General features: G+C 44.2%; 5 protein-coding genes across 6 annotated transcripts; 2 read left to right on the forward strand and 3 right to left on the reverse strand.

The window, feature by feature from the left end:
- Nucleotides 1-471: 471 nt before the first annotated feature.
- Nucleotides 472-2705, reverse strand: LOC121601806 (anaphase-promoting complex subunit 7-like). Its single transcript, XM_041930603.1, has 4 exons — nucleotides 2518-2705; nucleotides 1278-2444; nucleotides 916-1190; nucleotides 472-841 (listed from the first exon to the last, which is right to left on the reverse strand). Exons 1-4 carry the CDS (start codon nucleotides 2584-2586, stop codon nucleotides 595-597), a joined length of 1758 nt encoding a protein of 585 aa, XP_041786537.1. The 5' UTR covers nucleotides 2587-2705; the 3' UTR covers nucleotides 472-594.
- Nucleotides 2706-11570: 8865 nt separating this feature from the next.
- Nucleotides 11571-13173, forward strand: LOC121601801 (required for meiotic nuclear division protein 1 homolog). The gene has a single exon (XM_041930597.1). It carries the CDS (start codon nucleotides 11821-11823, stop codon nucleotides 13024-13026), a length of 1206 nt encoding a protein of 401 aa, XP_041786531.1. The 5' UTR covers nucleotides 11571-11820; the 3' UTR covers nucleotides 13027-13173.
- A 475-nt stretch (nucleotides 13174-13648) lies between these two features.
- On the forward strand, nucleotides 13649-17444 carry LOC121601800 (apoptosis-inducing factor 3-like). Of its 2 annotated transcripts, none has more exons than XM_041930595.1 (2): nucleotides 13649-14358; nucleotides 15614-17444. In XM_041930595.1, the coding sequence occupies exons 1-2, from the start codon at nucleotides 14304-14306 to the stop codon at nucleotides 17257-17259; spliced, it is 1701 nt and encodes a 566-aa protein (XP_041786529.1). In that variant the 5' UTR covers nucleotides 13649-14303; the 3' UTR covers nucleotides 17260-17444. The 2 variants fall into 2 exon arrangements, with proteins under 2 accessions (XP_041786529.1, XP_041786530.1); XM_041930596.1 differs by lacking the exon at nucleotides 13649-14358 and adding an exon at nucleotides 15141-15418.
- Nucleotides 17311-17945, reverse strand: LOC121601804 (ribosomal protein 63, mitochondrial-like). Its single transcript, XM_041930601.1, has 2 exons — nucleotides 17694-17945; nucleotides 17311-17626 (listed from the first exon to the last, which is right to left on the reverse strand). Exons 1-2 carry the CDS (start codon nucleotides 17931-17933, stop codon nucleotides 17483-17485), a joined length of 384 nt encoding a protein of 127 aa, XP_041786535.1. The 5' UTR covers nucleotides 17934-17945; the 3' UTR covers nucleotides 17311-17482.
- A 44-nt stretch (nucleotides 17946-17989) lies between these two features.
- On the reverse strand, nucleotides 17990-19452 carry LOC121601802 (ADP-ribosylation factor-like protein 13B). Its single transcript, XM_041930598.1, has 5 exons — nucleotides 19366-19452; nucleotides 19176-19306; nucleotides 19024-19100; nucleotides 18281-18959; nucleotides 17990-18220 (listed from the first exon to the last, which is right to left on the reverse strand). Exons 1-5 carry the CDS (start codon nucleotides 19413-19415, stop codon nucleotides 18114-18116), a joined length of 1044 nt encoding a protein of 347 aa, XP_041786532.1. The 5' UTR covers nucleotides 19416-19452; the 3' UTR covers nucleotides 17990-18113.
- Nucleotides 19453-19467: the final 15 nt, after the last annotated feature.

Genomic DNA, 19467 nt, shown 5'->3' on the forward strand with positions numbered 1-19467 from the left:
TTCCAATAGAAGGCTTAACATATCCTTATATAGTCAAAAGAATGTCCAGAAGGGTTTACTGGCTCAAAACAAACAACAACAGTAGTGTTTTTGTTGATTTAAAATACAAACACAAACTCACTGTTTTGGAGGATAGCGGATGTACAATACAATTGTAAAAAAATGCACTTTTTTCTTAATCATTACAATAGTCCTCTTTAGTCATGTACGATTTACATAACTCTGGCTGTACCTACTGACTGAATAGTAAGTATAAAAATCCTTGCCAGTGTACGCTCAAGTATATCATTATATCCATTTTCTATACATCCGTAGGCTTTTAGCTATCATAGCATAATTCGCACTTTGATGTAAGGTATTATCCATAGCTTGATAATTACTTCGTCATATGCCGAAAATGCAATTGGTATTACTTTAGTGATATTTAAAATGGATTAAAATATGTTTGCATAAACACGCGAAAACCAAATGTTGATGATTCGACAGACCCAGCGATTATATTCTTTTAAAGTGGAGCTATAAGGTAGGTTTTATTACAGCTAGTACTAAATTAATCAATCACCCACTGGAAGAATTCTCACCGCGCTTACCAACCTACTGATTGATTTCAATTTCCAAATCCGACCACATTGCATCACTTTCCGACTCCATCTCGTTCGCTCCAGTCGTTCGTATTTCGATCATTTCCAGCGGATTGTCCGGTACGTCGCTACCGTCTTCGGCCATCGACTCCAGATATGAGCTGGACGCACCCGCATTCGAGGCGGTGCTGCTCGTGCCGCCCTTGTTTTGTCCCACCATAAGCAGTCCCGACATTGCCACGCGATTCGAAGGATCGAGGCTGCATTTGAAGGACGGAAAGAAATCATTATTTAAGCTCAAGCCAGAAAGGTAGCGAATATGTGCGACACTTACTTGAGAGCAATGGAATAGTGTTCTAACGCGCCGGAATGATCCTTTTCGTTGTTAAGTGTTTCCGCCAGCATCACATGGAGCTTGCTGTTCTTCGATAGCATTACGTGCTTTTTGAGCAGCTTCATTCTGGTGCTGATATCGTTCTCCCGCAGGTAAATTTCCGAGAGCAGATATACTGCAGGCAGGAAGTTTTCGCTCATCTCCAGCGCCTTTAGACAGAGCGCTTTTGCCTTCGGTCTTGCGGCTTCATCTTTCATGTATGTGCGCGCCAATAGCTGTAAGTAATTGTGCCAGTTGCATTAAAAATGCTGCTCTTATGATACTGAAGAGAGCGGATTGTTTGCTCGTATTTAAACACTTACCACCAACATTCGCGCTGACTCGCCCAACATCTTGACCGCCTTCAGTGCTTGCAGCTGCGCCTCCCGGTTGCGTCCCATATTAAGGTAATTGTCCACGAGCGCCTTGTGAATTTCGTACCGATAGGGAGCAAACTGCTGCCCATACCGAAGGTGTGCAATTCCCTGCTGATACTTTTTCACCTGAAACAGCACTTCCGCCTTCAGCACCAGCGCCTCGACGTTGCGCGAGTTCTGAAAACATGCCTTCTGCACAAAGTACACAGCCTTCTCGTACTTGCCGGTGGCAAACAGGTACTGCCCCATCACGTACCACATCTCGGACGTGTACTCGTTCAGCAGCGAGGGCGACGGAGTGATCAGTTTCTCGAGCTCGGCAATTTTCTTATTCTTTGCCATCAGTAGAGCGAGAATCTGCAGACCGTTCTTCGACTGTGGCTGCATGGCGTGTGCACGCTTCAGCGTGATGTACGCCTGCTCGTAATCACCATTGTGGTAGTAGCATTCGCCGATCAGCACCAACAGCTGGTGATAGTTGCGCAGGCAGGTGTTTGCCTCGATGCTACGCAGCGTTTGGATTGCGTCGGTGTACTTGCGTGCCTGGATGTTGGCGTGCGCCTTGATCCAGCTGCTCATCCACTCGCTGCACTGCGGTGCCATGGTAGCGTCCACGATCATTGAATTCACTTCGATACCCTTGACGCCAAGCGTGAGCAGACCCTCTATCGCCTCAAACGCCAGCGGACACTCCTTTAGCACCTCCTTGTACGTCCCGATGGCACTTCGTTCGTGGCCGTGGTTGTGACACAGTTTGCTCAGAAGCATGTTTACCTTCGGTGTGCGCTGTTTCAGTGCGAGCGATTGCAGCAGGACAATGGCATCGCGATAACACTTCATCTCAATCAGGCACCGGGCCGTCTTGTACTTCAGCTCCACCTCCGACTGCAGATCGACTGGACCGGGGACGGAGCCTGCCGAGGTTTTGCAGTTGGGTGATTTGTTTTTCGTCAGCAGCCGCTTCAGCTGCAGCGCCTGCCGGTAGATGGTTTCCGCTTCGCGAAACCGACGCTCGTGAAAGAGTGACTCCGCATAATACACGAGCGTACCGAAGTGTTCCTGAGGGCTGAGCGTGGCACGATTGGTGTCATATATGGAGATGATTAAATTGGCCTACAGGAAGTGGCGATTTCAGAGGTTTTGGTCATTTGTAGCAGAAAAATGGGAAGTACTACCGGATGCTTACCAGCGTGGCCGCATTTGAGTAGAGCTCATAGTCGAACAGAGTTTTCAGTTGTTCGAACAATGTTTTCATGGTGGAATGCTGATGGTTTGGTAAAATTAACTAACTTATTTCCTGTATGAAGCTGTCTTACGAACGAAGACCAGCTTTCTTTTGAGTGGCTTTTGTTTACGCCAGCTTTCAAACTAAACAGCTGTCAACGTGACAGATATCATTTGAGCTGAAGCACCGACTACACGTATCCATTCGCAAGTGTGAGTTCAAAGTGAACGGTTGTGCTAGCGGACAAGAGAACAAAAACGGACACAAATTTCATACATAAAGGCTAAGTATAAAGATAATTAAATAAAATAAATAAAAAATAATAAGCAGGTAAGGCATAAAAAAAGGAAACTAGGAGTGTAGGAGCAAAAGATGGGGGACCGATCCCCCGGAGGGGGGGAGACGTTTGGTTCATATTACGAGCCACTAGGCTCAGTAATATCACCAAAAAAAAACCAAAAGAAAAGAAAGTTCAGAGGAGAAAAAATAGACTTGTGTGACATACTAACAGAGGAGGAAGTTTTTATGGTCATCGAAGGTACAAAGGAAAACCTAGTAAAAGACAAAAGCCCATTCCTAGTGCAGAAGTGTTTGGAAGCCGCATTAGGAGATCGACCAAAAAAAGTCACGGCACTAAGAGACGGTCGTCTATTAGTGTTAGTAAAGAGCAAACGCCAGGCTAGTAAACTAGCAAAATACAATCTAAACCTAGGCAACACAAAGGTTTACGAGCATGAAACCCTCAATACATCGAAAGGTGTAATAAGGTGTGATGCAGTAATGGCGACGACAGAACAGGAGATAGTAGAGGGACTAAAAGAAGACAAAGTAAAGGAGGCTTACATCGTCAAGCGAAAAGATAAGGACGGCAAATACGTGAACACAAGAACAGCAATACTAACGTTCAACACAACAGTAATACCGAGACGTGTGAACGTTGGATATTACTACGATGTGTTGGTAGAACAATACTACCCGAAACCGATGAGGTGTATGACATGCCTCCGGTTAGGACACAAAAAAGAGAACTGCCGGGGAACAAAGAAATGCGCAAAATGCGCCGAAGAATACCATGAAAACTGCAATGGAGTCGAACAGTGCATGGAATGTGGAGAAAACCATAGCACGTTGGACAAAAATTGCCCGGTATATTTAGACGAGGTCGAAATTAAAAAAATACAGACAAAAAATAGAATAACAATGAGAGAAGCGAGAGAAATGAGAAGAGCGCAAGTACCAGTGGTACCCAGAAATTATATAAATAAAACGTTCGCACAAATAATTAATAACCGACCAAACAAAAAAGATACACCCCCACCAAAAACAATGGAAAACGAACACAATATAAATATGCAGAAAATAACTCCCACATTCACAGACAAGCAAAATAATCAAAACGACACAGAAAAAAATAACTTAGGAAAAAACGAATCAGAAAACGAAACAAAAGACACATAAAATATTAAGAATCAGAACAAAATTACTGAAATAGAAATAATCGATACTAGCGAGGAGGAAATGGCAGGTTTTATGAGCGACGAAATCAGTCCTCATCCCAGGTCACCAAAGAAAAATAAAACAGAAATAAAGCAACATATCCAACAAACAGATAAATAAACATAAAAAATTAAATAAATAATATTCATCAATAAAAAAATGGAAAATATAAAAATTTTCCAAAATAATGTACAAAGTTTACGAAATTGCAAGGATGAACTTAGAGAAGTCCTAATAAAAGGAAATTATTTAATAGCATGTCTTCAAGAGACATGGCTGAAAAATAACGAAAAAGGAAAAATAAATGGATTCAATATAGTAAGACAAGATAGAGAGGATGGATATGGCGGATCATGCATTATTATTAAAAATAAAATAAAATTTAGAAGAATACCAGAATTACAGAGCTCAAAATTTATACAGTTAGTAGGAATAAAACTAACTGAGTTGAACACTAATATAATTTCCATTTATGCCTCAAAGAAAGCAACAATATATGAATTTGAAGAAATGATAAAACAAATAACGAATTTCGGCGAAAAGACGATAATTGCAGGAGACTTTAACAGTCATCATTCATATTGGGGTGATGAAAAAATAGACAGCTGGGGAAAAACCTTATTGGAAGGAATTGAAGCCTCAAGTTTAATAGTACTAAAAAACGAAACATACACAAATATACCTAACGACACAACTAAACGAAGAACAGCAATAGACTTAACAATAATAACACAAGATATATATGTCGACACACACAAAAAAATTTTAGACCAACACATAGGAAATAGCCAGCACCGGATAATAGAAATAAGCCTCAACAAAAGCACAACAGATGTAAAAACAATAGTATACAACAAAGCAAAAATTTTAGAGCAAATTAGTCGAATAAACAGCAAAACACCACAAACAATAAAACAACTAACAAAACAAATTCAAACCATTATTAAAAAAAATCGACACAGGGTGAAACACAAACCAAAATCATGGTGGAATAAAGAAATAAAAAATGCATGGAAACAGAAAACGAACGCAAGAAAATTCTTCAACAATTATAGAACCATTGAATCCTTAATCGAACTAAAGAAAACATCAGCAAAATTGAAGTTAGAGATTTGTAAAAGTAAAAGAAAATACATAGAAAATACAATAAAAACAATAAACGAAGATACATCTAATAAAGAACTGTGGGAAATTGTTAAAAAAATTAACTACAAAGAGGAAAATACAAATGAAGAAAACATTATCCATAGTAATGAAGAAAACGCAAAAAAACTACTGGAAATAAATTTCGAGAAGAACAACCCTACCCGCAAATTTCCGTTAAATGCCTTCTAATCGCCTTGTAATCGCCGGCGAATTGAAGGCGATCAGCAGTGCATTTAGCAGTAATTAAATGCCTTTGAAATATGTCAATGAAAAATTTCGCTTTTAATTTGAAATTTGAAATTGCAACTGTCAAAAGAAAACCTTACAAGTGTCTTCAACACTGCACTGTTGTAGTGTTCCCAGATATGAGCGTGAGATTCGATAGCACGATTTACGTGTTATGTTCTCTTGCGTTAAGCTCTGAGCTATTTCACTTTATTAATGATGGTCTGCATTATTCGGTTGTTAAAGACCAACCCGTTGAAAGGTGTTAATATATCAAACTCATTTCGATAAATCTAATAAAATGAGAAATGAGATGCATATTTCTCGCATCCTGATAATGATGGGTGAAGATAGAGTAATTATTATGTTTTTTAAAAAGGTATTATTTTCATTTTGCTTCACATAAAGTTTGTTTATATTCATTATAGCAAGAAAATTTTAATATAAAAAGAAATAAGCACAGAAAAAAAAAGATCATAAAAAATCAGGATTTGAACACACGCTTTCTCGGTTCGGAACCAAAAGCGTTGTCGCTGCTCTATTTGGCAGTTACATTAGTAAGGGTGCAAAACCAGTATATATACAAGCAAAGATGGCGGCAAGCTATCTGTTCTTGTTGAATCAAAAAGTTGAAATATTTCGAAAAGAACCCGTTACAGCCTTGAAAGTTTCGGTTGAAATCTTAATTCGCCTTCTAAGGCGACTAAGGCCTTAAATGCCTTCTGAATGCCTTCAAAGCCGTTTAATGCTGGTAGGGAAAGGACTAAAACTGGAAGCATTCAATATACCAGAATTTATAAACGAGGAAACAATGATAGATGTAGAAGATTGGGACAATATAATCAGCAAAAAAAAGAAATCAGCACCAGGGGATGACAAAATCACATATGAAATGCTAAAACATCTAAACACAAAAGAAAAAAATAACTTCATACGGGAAATAAATGAAATGTGGCAAAGGGGCAAAATAAAAAAACAATATAAAAAAATAAAGGCAATAGCAATCCCAAAACCAGGAAAAGACATACAACAAATAGAAAACTACAGAATCATCTCTCTTCTACAAACAATAATAAAAGTAAGCAACACAGCAGTATTAAAAAAAATAAACAGGCACCTTACAACAAACAAGATAATACCTGACACCTCTTTTGGATTTAGAAAAAAAAGGTCGATACAAATGTGTACCAATTATGTCTGCAATCAAATTACAATGAACAAAAAAAATAATTTAAGGACAGGCATAATATTTGTTGATCTAGCCAATGCATATAACACGGTGAAAAGCACCATATTAATAAAAAACTTAATAGAAGCGAATATGCCTAGTCAAATCATACACTGGATAGGAGATTTCCTAAGAAACAGGACTGTCGAAATAACAAGCAACGGAAAAAAAATCGTTAAATTAGTGACGGATGGTCTCCCACAAGGAGACGTGATGTCCCCTACACTTTTCAACATATATACAAGAGAGCTACACAAAAGAATAAATAACAAAAAAAAACACCAAACTAATACAATACGCTGACGATTTTATAATACTGGCAGCTGGATGCAATGACGCTACATTAAAAAGTAACTTAGAACAAAGCATGCGACAATTTATGATAGGAATAGAACAACTAAGCTTAAAAATAAACCTCTCAAAGACAAAAATAATGGTGATGGGGAAAAACAACAATAATATAGACATAAGTATTAACAATACTCCAATAGAACAAGTGAACACATACAAATACCTGGGAACTATACTAGACAAGAACCTAAACTTTAATAAACACCTAGAGTACCTAAAAAATAAGGCAACCGAAAGACTGAACATTTTCAAAATCATCTGCGCCAATAGAAATAGCATAGCCCCACATAAAGCAAGAACCGTCTACAGAGCAACAATAAGAAGCATCTTGGAAAGGGGATCCTCATATACCAGCAACAATAATAAAATAAACAGTAACAAGCTAAATTCCGCAACACACATAGCACTGAGAAAAATATCAGGATGTACTAAAACAACCCCAACAAATTCCCTACACGCCATTAATGCAGAAGTGCCTCTAGAAATTAGAAGGAAATATGTTGCCAGCAAAGAGATTCTAAGTGCTTTCACGTTTTGCCCAATAGCTAGAAAACAAATGGAAAATTAGGAGAAATGAAACAAACGAGAAAAAAAATGACTAGCCAAGAAAAATTATACGGGGAACATATAGAGCTGCTAAAAATAATATCAACTACCAAAGAAAATGACATATCGGGATACATTAAAATTAATACAAGCTTAAAACAAGAAATAGAGAAAAAGAAAGATACAAATAAAATAGTGACAAAACAAATTACACTCAGAAAAATAGAACAAATTACGAAGGATAGACCAACTATATACACGGATGGAAGTGCCATAGATGGGAAAACAGGAATAGGAATACTATTACAAGACAAAAAAAACAGATGGTATCACAGTTACAAAACAAAAAATATAGCGGCCATCACAACAATAGAGTTACTAGCGATAGAAAAAGCAATAGAACAAGCAGAAATGATAGGAATGAAAAATCCAATAATATTTACGGATAGCTTAGCAGGCTGTGAAATCTTGAAAAAAGCAAAAAACGAAGAGGAAGTAGAAAAGATGATATACAACATCCACAAAAAAGGAAAAAAAATAGGGGCGGAAATATGGTGGATACCCGCACATGTCGGAATAAGCGGAAATGAATGGGCCGACAAACTAGCAAAGGAAGGCACAATAAGTGACCTAGTAGTTAACAATAAAATAAGATACACAGATGGTTTCATTAAACTAAAAGAACAGATGTTAAAAGAAACACAACACTGGTACGAAAAGGAGAGCAACCATAAAGGAAAAAAATTCCTGGAATTCGAACCGGAATTCCCATTAACGGCATGGGAGAGAGACACAGAACTGTCACCAAAAGAGGTCAGAGTGACAAACAGAATTCTGACAGGTCACGATCTTTCACCATTTTGGCCAAGGTCTATTTAGGATAGAGGTCGAAGCATAGCTTGTTTCTGTTCCGACATTTTGAAGCTGCGTTTGACACTTCGATTAGAAAGTGTTTACAAACAACTCACGCAGCAATCTGCAGAATCGAGTGGAACATAATGGATACCTTTACTGCAAAAAAACAAGGAAACAAGAGATATGTAGCATAATTTTAAACTGCGTTCAATACGGAAACAATATTTGTCAACAACGTTCTTTCATACAGGTGCTGAAAACAACTTTATACAGCAGTCTTCCCACAGGAATTTGCGTCTCACAACTTGCCTTCCAGTGAGTTTGGTGAAGGTTTTCGGTATATATGCGGAGAAATAAGAATTGCTTGCAATGTTTAATGAGGTACGTATTCTCCATAAGTAGAAACTACAAGATGCAACTTAAAACAATTAGCTTTTTATCATTTTGTAGGTGATATTCTTTTGAATGAAGCATGTTCAAACCAGCTTTTTTGTTGTACAATCCAACGATCCGGCTGCTGTTCTTATCAAATAATGCTTCAAATATCGCAGCGTTTGTTTTACGGTAGCTGAACAACACTTTTAAACTAGCTTATAGATTGCAAGCACCAACTCTCAGTCGTCTAAACATGCTCAACAATGGAATACGGTGATAGTCTATGAAGCGCGGCGTGCAAACAACACACAACTCCCAGCCAATCGCTAGCGATTGCTTATTTTCATTGTGTTTTCTGAATGTTTGTGATGGTGATCACTCAATACTTAATTCCAGGGTTTTGTGGAGCACCTGGACAAGAACGTGCACAACGTGCCCTGAAGATGCAGCTAGTCGGCTTGAGGAAGGATTTTATTTGGGGCCCGCGAATGGGGATGAATATATTTGTATCGTCAGCATAAAGAAAGTGGTTTCCTGGAGCAAAAACCCCGAATACGCCATACAAAGAGTACAATGAAACGTCGATCAACGTTGCTTCCTTGTGACATACCCAACGAAGCGATGGTACGGTGCAAAGTGTAGTGTCCAGGCCAACAGCTGTTCCGGCAGTCTGAGAGTTCGGAGTTTGACGAGTAGTAAGGAATGTGGAACAGTGACGGATTAAGGATATCGGGGGCTCTAGGCGACTAGACTAGACTAGAGAACTACGGGGCCCCAGGCGACCGCCTAGTCCGCCTACCGTTAGATCCGCCACTGATGTGGAACACTATCGAAAGCAGCCTTGGCCGCTTTGAAGCATTGATAGTGTCAGCCGAGTGATTCGTGCGTTGTGATCGCTGCCTTCTGATTTCCGGCCAGCATCTGCAATTGTACGATGGCAAACCTTACCTGTAGCAGCTCGTTTGTACGTCCGGCTAACAGCTAAACCGCCTGAACAGTAGTACATCATTCGTTCATATTGCAGGTTCGCTTTTCCTCTAGAATGCTTATTTAAATTGATAATAAAGGCTTACCAACTGGTTTCAGCTTCTTAAACGTCTTCTTGTTTTCCTTGGACGGTGAGTTGATGAGCTGGTAATCGTCCTTCACGAAATGTGAGGAGCACAAAATATGGTTTTTTGAAGGAGTCCATTTGTCTTCTTGTTTGCAAAATAATATCCATTTGCGCAAAAGAACTGGCTCAGTTGGAAATTTATGGAAAATGATGTCGATGTTGTGCTTTTTTGCCAGATACCGGCTATTGCTACAAAAGATGCAGCGCAAGTTGTTGTCATGTTGTACACTGAAATTGCATAACAAAATTAGTCTCATGACTTCAAAATTAACACCAACATACCTTTAAACGAGTTAAACTGCACCAAAACTTCGATTATTTTAATATTTGGATGGAATATAGGTCGTTTTTAAAAACTCGGTACGCGTGTAACTCGTTTTTTTTCTAAAACCACCGCCGTCGTATGAAGGTAAACAACTTCTTACCGAAATGTCAAATTTTTCCCACAGCTGTTTGTCAATTTACACTGAATGCTTCAACCTCTATCCTCAATAGACCTTGATTTTGGCTCAACAAAATGAGAATAAAAGAAATAGGAGACTGTCAAAAATGCCAAGAACCAGATACAGGACGACACATAATTTTCAAGTGCAAAAAGTATGAAAATAATAGAAAAGAGATCTCCTTCGAAAATTTCAAACAAAAATGGAAAGACAAAGCAGGTACGGAAATAAAAAAAATATTGAAATTCATGAAAGATAATGAAATAGAAATCTAAAAAAAAAAAAAAAAGGAAATTAAAACAGTGGATATTAATAGGTCAAACTACAAGGACGATTAAAACATAGCTCCCCACGGGAAGCGGTTTTCTCGGGCGGCGGTGCTGTCGCTGCGATGCCGCCTGTCGGCGCGTTTCTCGGGTGTGCATGGGCGGTTTCTGGGGGGACAGGCACGTTCCTGGGTGGATCCCGCGGAGGCCTGTGTCTTGATTTTGGCGGATGGGATTGCGTGCGGCGGTGCGTTGGGGCCGGGGCTCTTTGGTCCGGCCGCGGGGGGGGATCGAGCGCTCGGCGCCTTGTTGTCGGGACCAACGCAGGGTCGTTGCGGCGCGGGCGATGGTAACGGTGCCCGGTGGGCGGGGATACCGGGGCCCTGCGGGGCTGGTGTCGCTGCCACGGTGGGTGCGGTGCCGTCGCGCGTGGGCTCGGTAGAGGTTCAGACTGATTGGCGCTGGGTGCGCGGTGCCACCGTGCGGTGGGGGTGGAGAGTTCTAGGACTACCAGCGTATGGTCGGGCGCGCCCCGTCGGTCATGCAGGATACGGTTCTTTTGCGGGGTGGTGCTCGGGGGGTGCGTCCTCCTACGAGGCTGCCTGTGCTCGGCCTGGGAGTCGTGTGGTGGGTCGGGGGTGTTGGCGGTAGTATTGTGGCGTGGGAGCCGCTCCTGGGGGATGACGACAGAAGTTGAAGATGAGACATGAACAAACCCGAAAGTACAAACCATATGACAGAGCCTGTCAGGTTAAAAGTTAAGCTGCGGTTGGAGATCATAGGAAGTGTACGATACCGTACTTCAGATCTCTAAGCACAGCTTAAGGCTAGTCTTTTAGCCAGAGTGGGTATGACTCTGATTATGTCCCAACCTCCCGAAAGAGAGACTGAAGGCATAGGAGTATACAACCTCGCTCATAGATGAAGAAGAAGAAGAAGACTACACGTATCATTTGTAAAACTGATGAAACAACAGCCAACAATTTTTCAAAATTTATTTCTACAATAATCTGAATTGAATAATTTGTATTGTAAAATCACTGAGCTTTCGTTAATGTTAAAAATAATTAAAACATATTGCACAACTGAAATGTATTTCTTTTGACGTCGCTTCGCACATCACCCCAACTGACAGCTGCATAATCGATTCAAAAGAAAACAATCCTCCTGTGTTGAGTAATTTCGCGACATGCCGGTCGATTGTAATTCGCAATAAACATGACAAGTTTTATCAGCATAAATTTGTTCAACAATTGCCGCCGGTTTTCCTCAACGCTAGTGCTAAGTGGGTGGAGAAATGCTTCCAGCAACGCGACCACCATCGGTGGAAATGTTCCATTGACAAAAGCTGCACACGCCCGAACGATGCCGGCAAGTTCCGGTCCCCTAACCATAGCATCGCAGCAGCTCGGTCACAGTCCGTACTTCGTCAGTCGAGGTAGGCCATCGTCACAAGTGCAACAATGTAACAAAATTTCATCATCCTCCATCATCAGTCTGCACGAAAGCATGCAGCTAAAGAAACGGCCGCGCAGAAAACGGGAGGACGAGAACGAAAAGATTTCCCGCGGCTACAAGACGGTCACGGCGTTTGCTACCGCGGAAGAGTACGATCTCGATCGGCTGCTGAGGGCACTGCGCGAACAAAATCTGTACGAACCGAAGCAGTTCCTGTCCAGCGATAATATCGATACGGAACCGGACGTACTGCACGTGACGGCAAAGTACAAGGTGGGCGACGAGTGCCGAGATTTGTACTTTTTCCGCGAGGGCACGGTGGTGCTGTGGAACTGTACCGATCTGGAGAGCAGCAACATTCTGCGGTTCTTGCGCCCGTTCGAGCAGGACTCGTACGACGAGGGTACCGTGCTGGAGGAGAGCGAATCCATGCTTTACAATCAGGATGGTATTGCGCGGTTAAAGCACAACAGCTTCTACGTTTCGAAGTCGGAAGATGCCGATCTGGAAAAGTACACCTTTGCAAATGCAATGTCCCTGTCGGTGAAGCTGGGCATCTGGGAGGCATCGCTCGAGCGCTACATCGACTCGATGGCGTACGTCACGGAGGATCTGAAGAAGGGAAACAAGATCAAAATCACGCGACCGGAAATGCTGCGCCGCACCGGGGAGCTGTTCGCGCTGCGGCACGTCATCAACCTTAGCTCGGATCTGCTCGACACGCCCGACTTTTACTGGGACCGGGAGCAGCTGGAATCGCTGTACAATCAGACCTGCGCATACTTCAGCATCTCCCGGCGGACGCGCGTGATGAACGAGAAGCTAAACCACTGTGTTGAGCTGGCCGATCTGATCAGCTCGAACCTGAATGATGACCATCACGTACGGTTGGAGTGGATGATTATCATCCTTATCATGGTGGAGGTGGGCTTCGAGATATTGCACTACGTGGACAGGTTTTCTTAAAAACAAACATCAAGCACGATGGTGATGGTGGATGGAGTTTCGCTTGCCGAGGCTACATTCTGATAGGCTGTTTGTTATATCACTGACAGCATTCGAGTGATTCATTGATTGCACGTTATCAGGAGTAAATACTAGTTTATAGGCGTAGGTTTCCGGTTTCGTTAGACTTTGTTTATTTTTTTTGTATTACCCCTTCATACATGTGTGTTATCAGTTGAGTGTTAAGCAGAAGATTTTAATGTCATTTTTGCAATTTCGATGATAAGCAGCACAACAATACCAAAATTTGACATACCTATATATCTATCCAACCGAGCACCCTTATTCACCAATTCCTATCTGCTTGGATTAAAAATCCAACCTGCACGACTGTGCTAATGACGATGACCTTCAGCATTTAGATAGTGCTTAAATAACTACGTTTACTCGTGTTTAAAAAAAACACGAATGCATGCGTTGCTGAAAACTCCAAGGCCGTTAAGTCAACGATTGAAAAACAAAATGAATAAAAAACTAGCTCAACATCTAATACCTCTAACATTGTAATGGGTAGATATGCTACTGCACATACACTAGGCTGCTTGTTCTACATACATTAGCAATTGCATTTTTATGTCGTTAACATCCACCGAGCGAGTGCGCGATTTGCACGGTTAGGCCTCCCCACTGAGCCAAGCTCAGGTAAACGCTAGATTTGCAATAAACAAGTGCAAAAGCGAAGCATTCAACAGCGCCATCACTCCTCCTCCTTCGCGCGCAATCGCATCGGCGAAACATCACGATCGCGATGCCGAATGCCGATTAAACGCATGGTAGCGAACGCGACCAAACGAACGAATTGAACCGCCGTTGCCTACGAGCACGTTTTCTGCGCGATATAGCGCAGAACCGGCAGGTGGCACGCGGTTACGGCGCGCAAACCCCCCACCGTGCAACCGGTTGAAACGGTCCGAGAGAACGGGCGCTGGTCTTAGTTTACGATCGACCGCGGCACACGGAACACTATTCCGGTACACGGTATCGTGCGCCTACCTTTTCAATGGACAGGATCGTTTGCGGCAGTGGTGTAGTACCTTTAGCCAGACCCGCTGCAATACCTTGTCGAGACCTTCGCATTAGTCACTCGGTGGTTGCTCGCGTCTTCGTGTCGCCATCGTACCACACTGTCTGTGGCCTGCACTGTTGATCGGTACGCCAGGGTCATTGGGCTTCGGCAGACGGTAGCGTGGTTCAGGCATTCGGGGCACCAACACCTGTTACCGGGGCTTCATTCCAAGATGGGCTGCAGTTCGTCAAAGGCGGTTCGCAATTCGAACGAATCCCTCGCCAAAGGTAAGAATACAACCGTGTGCTTGGTGTTTGTTTCGTTTTCGGAGGTCACCGGTCGCCATAGCAACGGGCCAAGTTCAGATGTGTAATTTCATGTCAGTGACCGGTTTGTTTGGCTATTCTGCTGCCCTGCTAAGATAAGCCCTTCACACTCGCTAGTGCTGTGTAATGACGGCGGAAGTGTGTGGTTTTTTTTTGTTGGTATCTGTGGTTAGCGAGCGGCTGAGGTCTCGCTCTACAAAATCGGAAGAAGTGAAAGTTATGACTGCCACTTGCGTCTACATATTGTGGTGGAAGGGAGTCGTTAGAGCGTTTACTATGGACGAAACATAAAGCATAAAGTGGTTGATGTTATAAAAGAAAAAAAATGGGACCACAATGTGTTACCTTGAATGATTTTCGCTTTCGAGTGCCGTTCGCTTTCTGTCTCTAAATCGAATTCGTGACTTGGATTCGGTTCTCGAGATGAAACGAGCGGCGTTTGGTTTAGATTTTAATGGTAAAAATCCGCATACGTTGACCTTCCTCAAAACCAACGTCTCTGTCGCGAGGGAGAGGGAGATTTTGCAACAAAAAAAAAAACACTCCATCAAGTACGGCGAAGGTCTTGTACCAAATTCAACCCTTTCTTGAAAGACACCACACAAAAACCGGATCGGACAAAGACCGGTCAGAAAACGGCAGCCAACTAGCCGCAACCAACCACAACAAATTTTGGGCAACACTAGGCGGGTTTTTTTTTATCGCCGAACTAAATAGCCAAAGCCAAAAAACCGCGCGAATCGCTGCTTCGTTCGTTCCTGGGTGCCAGTACGGCCGTGTCGCGGTACGCTGAACGTGTTTGTGTGTGTGTGTGCGCGCGGTGACAGTGTGCGGTTGCCTTGGTAACGCATTAGTGTGCACAGTGCGCGGCACAGCAACAATCGGATCGTTGGGGACAGGAAAAAAAACCCATCCATCAGAAATTCCGGCTCCTTCGATCGGTGCGAACGTGTTGTGTGGTGGGTTTTGCAGGTTGACTATTCTTTCCAGTGTGTGCGTCACAAGATGATGTCGTATCTCGGTACGTGTTTTTTTTCGGTGAACATTCCTGTACGGCTGACGATGATTCATCATTGAGTGTGGCTGCCGGGAATTTCGTAGCTCTAATTACCGAACAGTGAATTTTCACGCGCAACGGACGAGTGTTTTTCCGTGCGTAATCGATCGATTTTTCTTTGCGTTCTAATGTGTCCCACGTATCTCTTTGGTTCCACAGCATCCAAGGTTACGGCGGCTGCGTCCACGAGCAATGGAGGGGCAGCAGGCACGCACGATGACGATTTCATCGAAGCCGTCGTGTGCCAGGAGTCGGAGATTGGCGAGAACCAGATGAAGCAGGTCGAGTTGGGCGAGGGCAAGGTGCTGCTGGTACGGCAGAACGGGAAGCTTTCGGCCATCGGCAACAAATGCTCCCACTACGGTGCCATGCTCGTGACCGGTGCGCTGGGCGAAGGACGCGTCCGGTGCCCTTGGCATGGAGCGTGCTTCAACGTGGAGACGGGCGATATCGAAGACTTCCCGGGGATGGATTCGCTGCCCTGCTACCGCGTCACCGTTGGCGAGGCGGGTGAGGTGAAAGTGCGCGCCAAGCGCACCGAACTGGCCACCAACAAGCGGACGCGCGTGATGGCCAAACGGGCGGTGCAGGACGACCGCACGTACGTCGTCATCGGTGGCGGCCCGTCGGGAGCGACGTGTGCGGAAACGCTGCGACAGGAAGGATTCACCGGGCGGATAGTGATGATCAACAAGGAACCATGCCTACCGTACGACCGGGTGAAGGTGAGCAAAACGATGGACCTGAACCTGGAAAAGGTCCTGCTGCGGACGCAGCAGTTCTACGACGAGAACGACATCGAGGTCATGCTGGGCACTGCCGTAACGAAGCTGGACGGTGCCACGCACGAACTCACGCTCGACAATGGGTACAAGATCCGGTACGATAAGGCGTACATTGCGACTGGTTCGAATCCTCGCCGGCCTCCGATTGAGGGCGCTAGCCTGGGCAACGTGTGCGTGCTGCGTACGGCGGCCGATGCCAAGCAGGTTAACGAGCAACTCGCGCCGGAAAAGCGGGTGGTCATACTGGGCACGAGCTTCATCGGACTCGAGGCGGCCGCCTACTGCGTGAACAAGGTAGCCAGGGTGACGGTCATCGGTCGCGGTGCCGTTCCGCTGAAGGAATCGTTTGGCGAAGCGATCGGCCAGCGGGTCATGGAGCTGTTTGAGGAGAAGGGCGTGCAGTTCGTGATGAATTCCGGCATCCGGCGGTGCATCGGAGCGGAGGGTACGGTGCAGCAGGTCGAGCTGACCGACGGTACCCTGCTCGATGCGGATATTTGCATTTTTGGCATCGGTTCGACGCTGTACACGGAGTTTCTGCAGGGCTCGGGTATCAGCCTGAATCGCAACGGATCGATCAACACCGACCAGTATTTAGAGTCGAATCTGGAAGGTGTGTATGTCGGGGGCGATATTGCGAACGCACCAGTCCACTCAAACGATGGCCAGCAGGCTACCATCGGCCACTATCCGCTCGCACAGTATCACGGCCGGGTGGCGGCACTGAACATGATCGGCAAGGCGACACCCCTCAAAGCGGTCCCATTCTTCTGGACGGTACTGTTCGGCAAGTCGTTCCGATATTGCGGATACGGCCAGCCCGACGAGGTGATCATTGACGGAGATCTGGCCGCCCTAAAGTTCGTGGCGTTCTACATCGGTAAGGGGGGACGGGTGATAGGGATGTCATCATGCCAGCGAGATCCGGTGGTGGCCCAGTTTGCAGAGTATTCCTCGCAGGGTAAAGTGTTGCACAAGGAAGACCTGACGCCCAACCCGCTGGGCTGGGTACCGGCGTAACGGACCACGCCGACGGACAATCAGCAACCACTCGAGAACAACACACAGTAATATATTTTGATTGTAACATTATTCACTATTGATTCTACTGTTACCACATACACGAGAAGAGTGAACACTCCCTCAAACGCATTGTTGATGTAAAATGCTTGTTGTACAATAAAAGGAACTCCTTTTACTCCGAACCCTCAGCGGTGTTATACTGTTTCACGGTTCCGTTACGCTAATCCCACACATTTTTGACCTGCAGGTGTGCCAATCGTTCCGCTATCGTGACGTGCGGTTTCATCTTGAGCTGTTCCGCTCGCCATTTGGCCACGAGCTGTTCCTTCTTACCCAGCTCCTTCGCATGGCCGCTAGATTGTTCCTACAAATAGCGAACGTGTGAGCAATACTGATCGGCACAATTTGCCGCCGCGACTAGACGGACTTACCTTGGACAGGTACGGATGGAGCAGCAGTTTCATGTTGGCCTCCGTTTGTTCGTACTCTCGAATGAGGGTCTGGGTCGAGCGAGGCGTTACCCGTTTCACCAATCGATATTTACCGCGGAAAATGTGTCCATTTACACTTTTCTTGAAGAAATTTACCACCGAAAGCCTCATTTTGTTACGAAGTGCGTGCGGAAAATGAGAAATGCGATTGTTTTCATAACTTTCTACATCTGTCATCATGACACCAGACCAAGGTGAGTAGCAGTATGGGTGTTACAAATGAAACAAGATTGGTGTAGTGCTGGTGGGATGAGAATGTTATTAAAAATTAAAAAAAAATTACAAAAAACACCCGACAGAACAGGAAGTGAATCATAATGCCTTGCCGATGTATAGCGCTTTTGGCACAGAACGCTCATCTCAAATAAGTTCCACCGCTTTTCCATTCGTCTCATTGACGGAGAAAGAAAGGGACAAATCTTCTAAAGTCATATCATCTTTGCTTACATGTATGACTGTGGCATGTTCTGGAAAAGTAAAGCATCAATTGTACATCGGTCTTGTTTCCCATTGTCATACAAACGCACCCGTGCTGCTGCTGGTCTGGCTGACTTCCACAGCTTCATCTACGACCGAAAGTCCGCTGCCGGAGGTAGTAGTTGCCTTGGTGCTCGAGTTGTTCGTCCGTTCCGTGGTAGTGCTGGTGGGTATACTCTTTACGGAGATAATGCTGTTTCGTTTAATCAGATAATTGTTGTCGTTTTCTTTCAGCCAGGCCTGCTGGCTTGAAGGTGCCGTTTTCGGACGGCTGTCTTTGCGTTTGCGTCTTCTGCTGCCCCCGGATTTGATGCCAGTGCGCGGCCTTTTAATAGTTCTCGATGCATCCGCGCCATCGCGTCCCAGCATCAGTTTGTGGAAGTTGATACGGTTCATAATGAACTGCCGATGGGCAAGCACCGTTCCTACCAGCCACTGGATGCCGTAGGTCAAGCCATCGTATTCGTTCGGTTCGTAGGCGGTGGTGCCCCAATTGCCGCATGCCTCTACGAGACACGGACAACGGTACCGGTTCGCTAGATACTCGACGTCCAGATACTCGCAGATTTCGATACAATCGACCGATTCCGGCAGGTCCTGCTTGTTGGCGAGTATGAGGAATGGTTTGCCGGCCAGGAACTCGTGCGCCATGAGGTTTTGGAATATTTTGTAAGACTCACAGATGTTGTGTATGTTGGAAGCATCGATTACAAAAATAACAGCCAGAGCCTGCGATTGCGGAATGGAACGATTGGTAAAATTCTTCACACAAATAGAAAACAGCTTAAATTACATCTAAGAAATAGTACTTCCAGATGTCTCGAAGGTCGGATCCACCGCCGATTTCGATAAGTTTTATCTCAGTATCCGCTGGAACATAAAAACAAGGATACGCTTTGATTAAGAAGGACACAGCTCACAGTCAGCAAACAAATAAACGCCTACCGATCACAGTTTCGAACAATCGGCATCCTTTGGTCGAAGCATAATCACCCCGCTTTTGATGACAAATTTTGAACGATATCTCAGTCTTGCCCGAATTCTCAATTCCCAGCACGAGAATGTTTAGCGCATCACTGGAAACAAAGTGGTGAAGGTTAGTTTAGCACACGGCATCAGAATTGCACCTACTTACTTGTTATTTTCATGCTCTTTTCTACAGCATTTGGCGAAAACTGTTCCCATTATACGGCCCAAAGTTACATGGTTTAGATATTTATTCTTGTTTGCGTACGAG

Source organism: Anopheles merus, unplaced genomic scaffold (assembly GCF_017562075.2).
Source record: "Anopheles merus strain MAF unplaced genomic scaffold, AmerM5.1 LNR4000186, whole genome shotgun sequence".
Taxonomy (NCBI): Eukaryota; Metazoa; Arthropoda; class Insecta; order Diptera; family Culicidae; genus Anopheles; species Anopheles merus.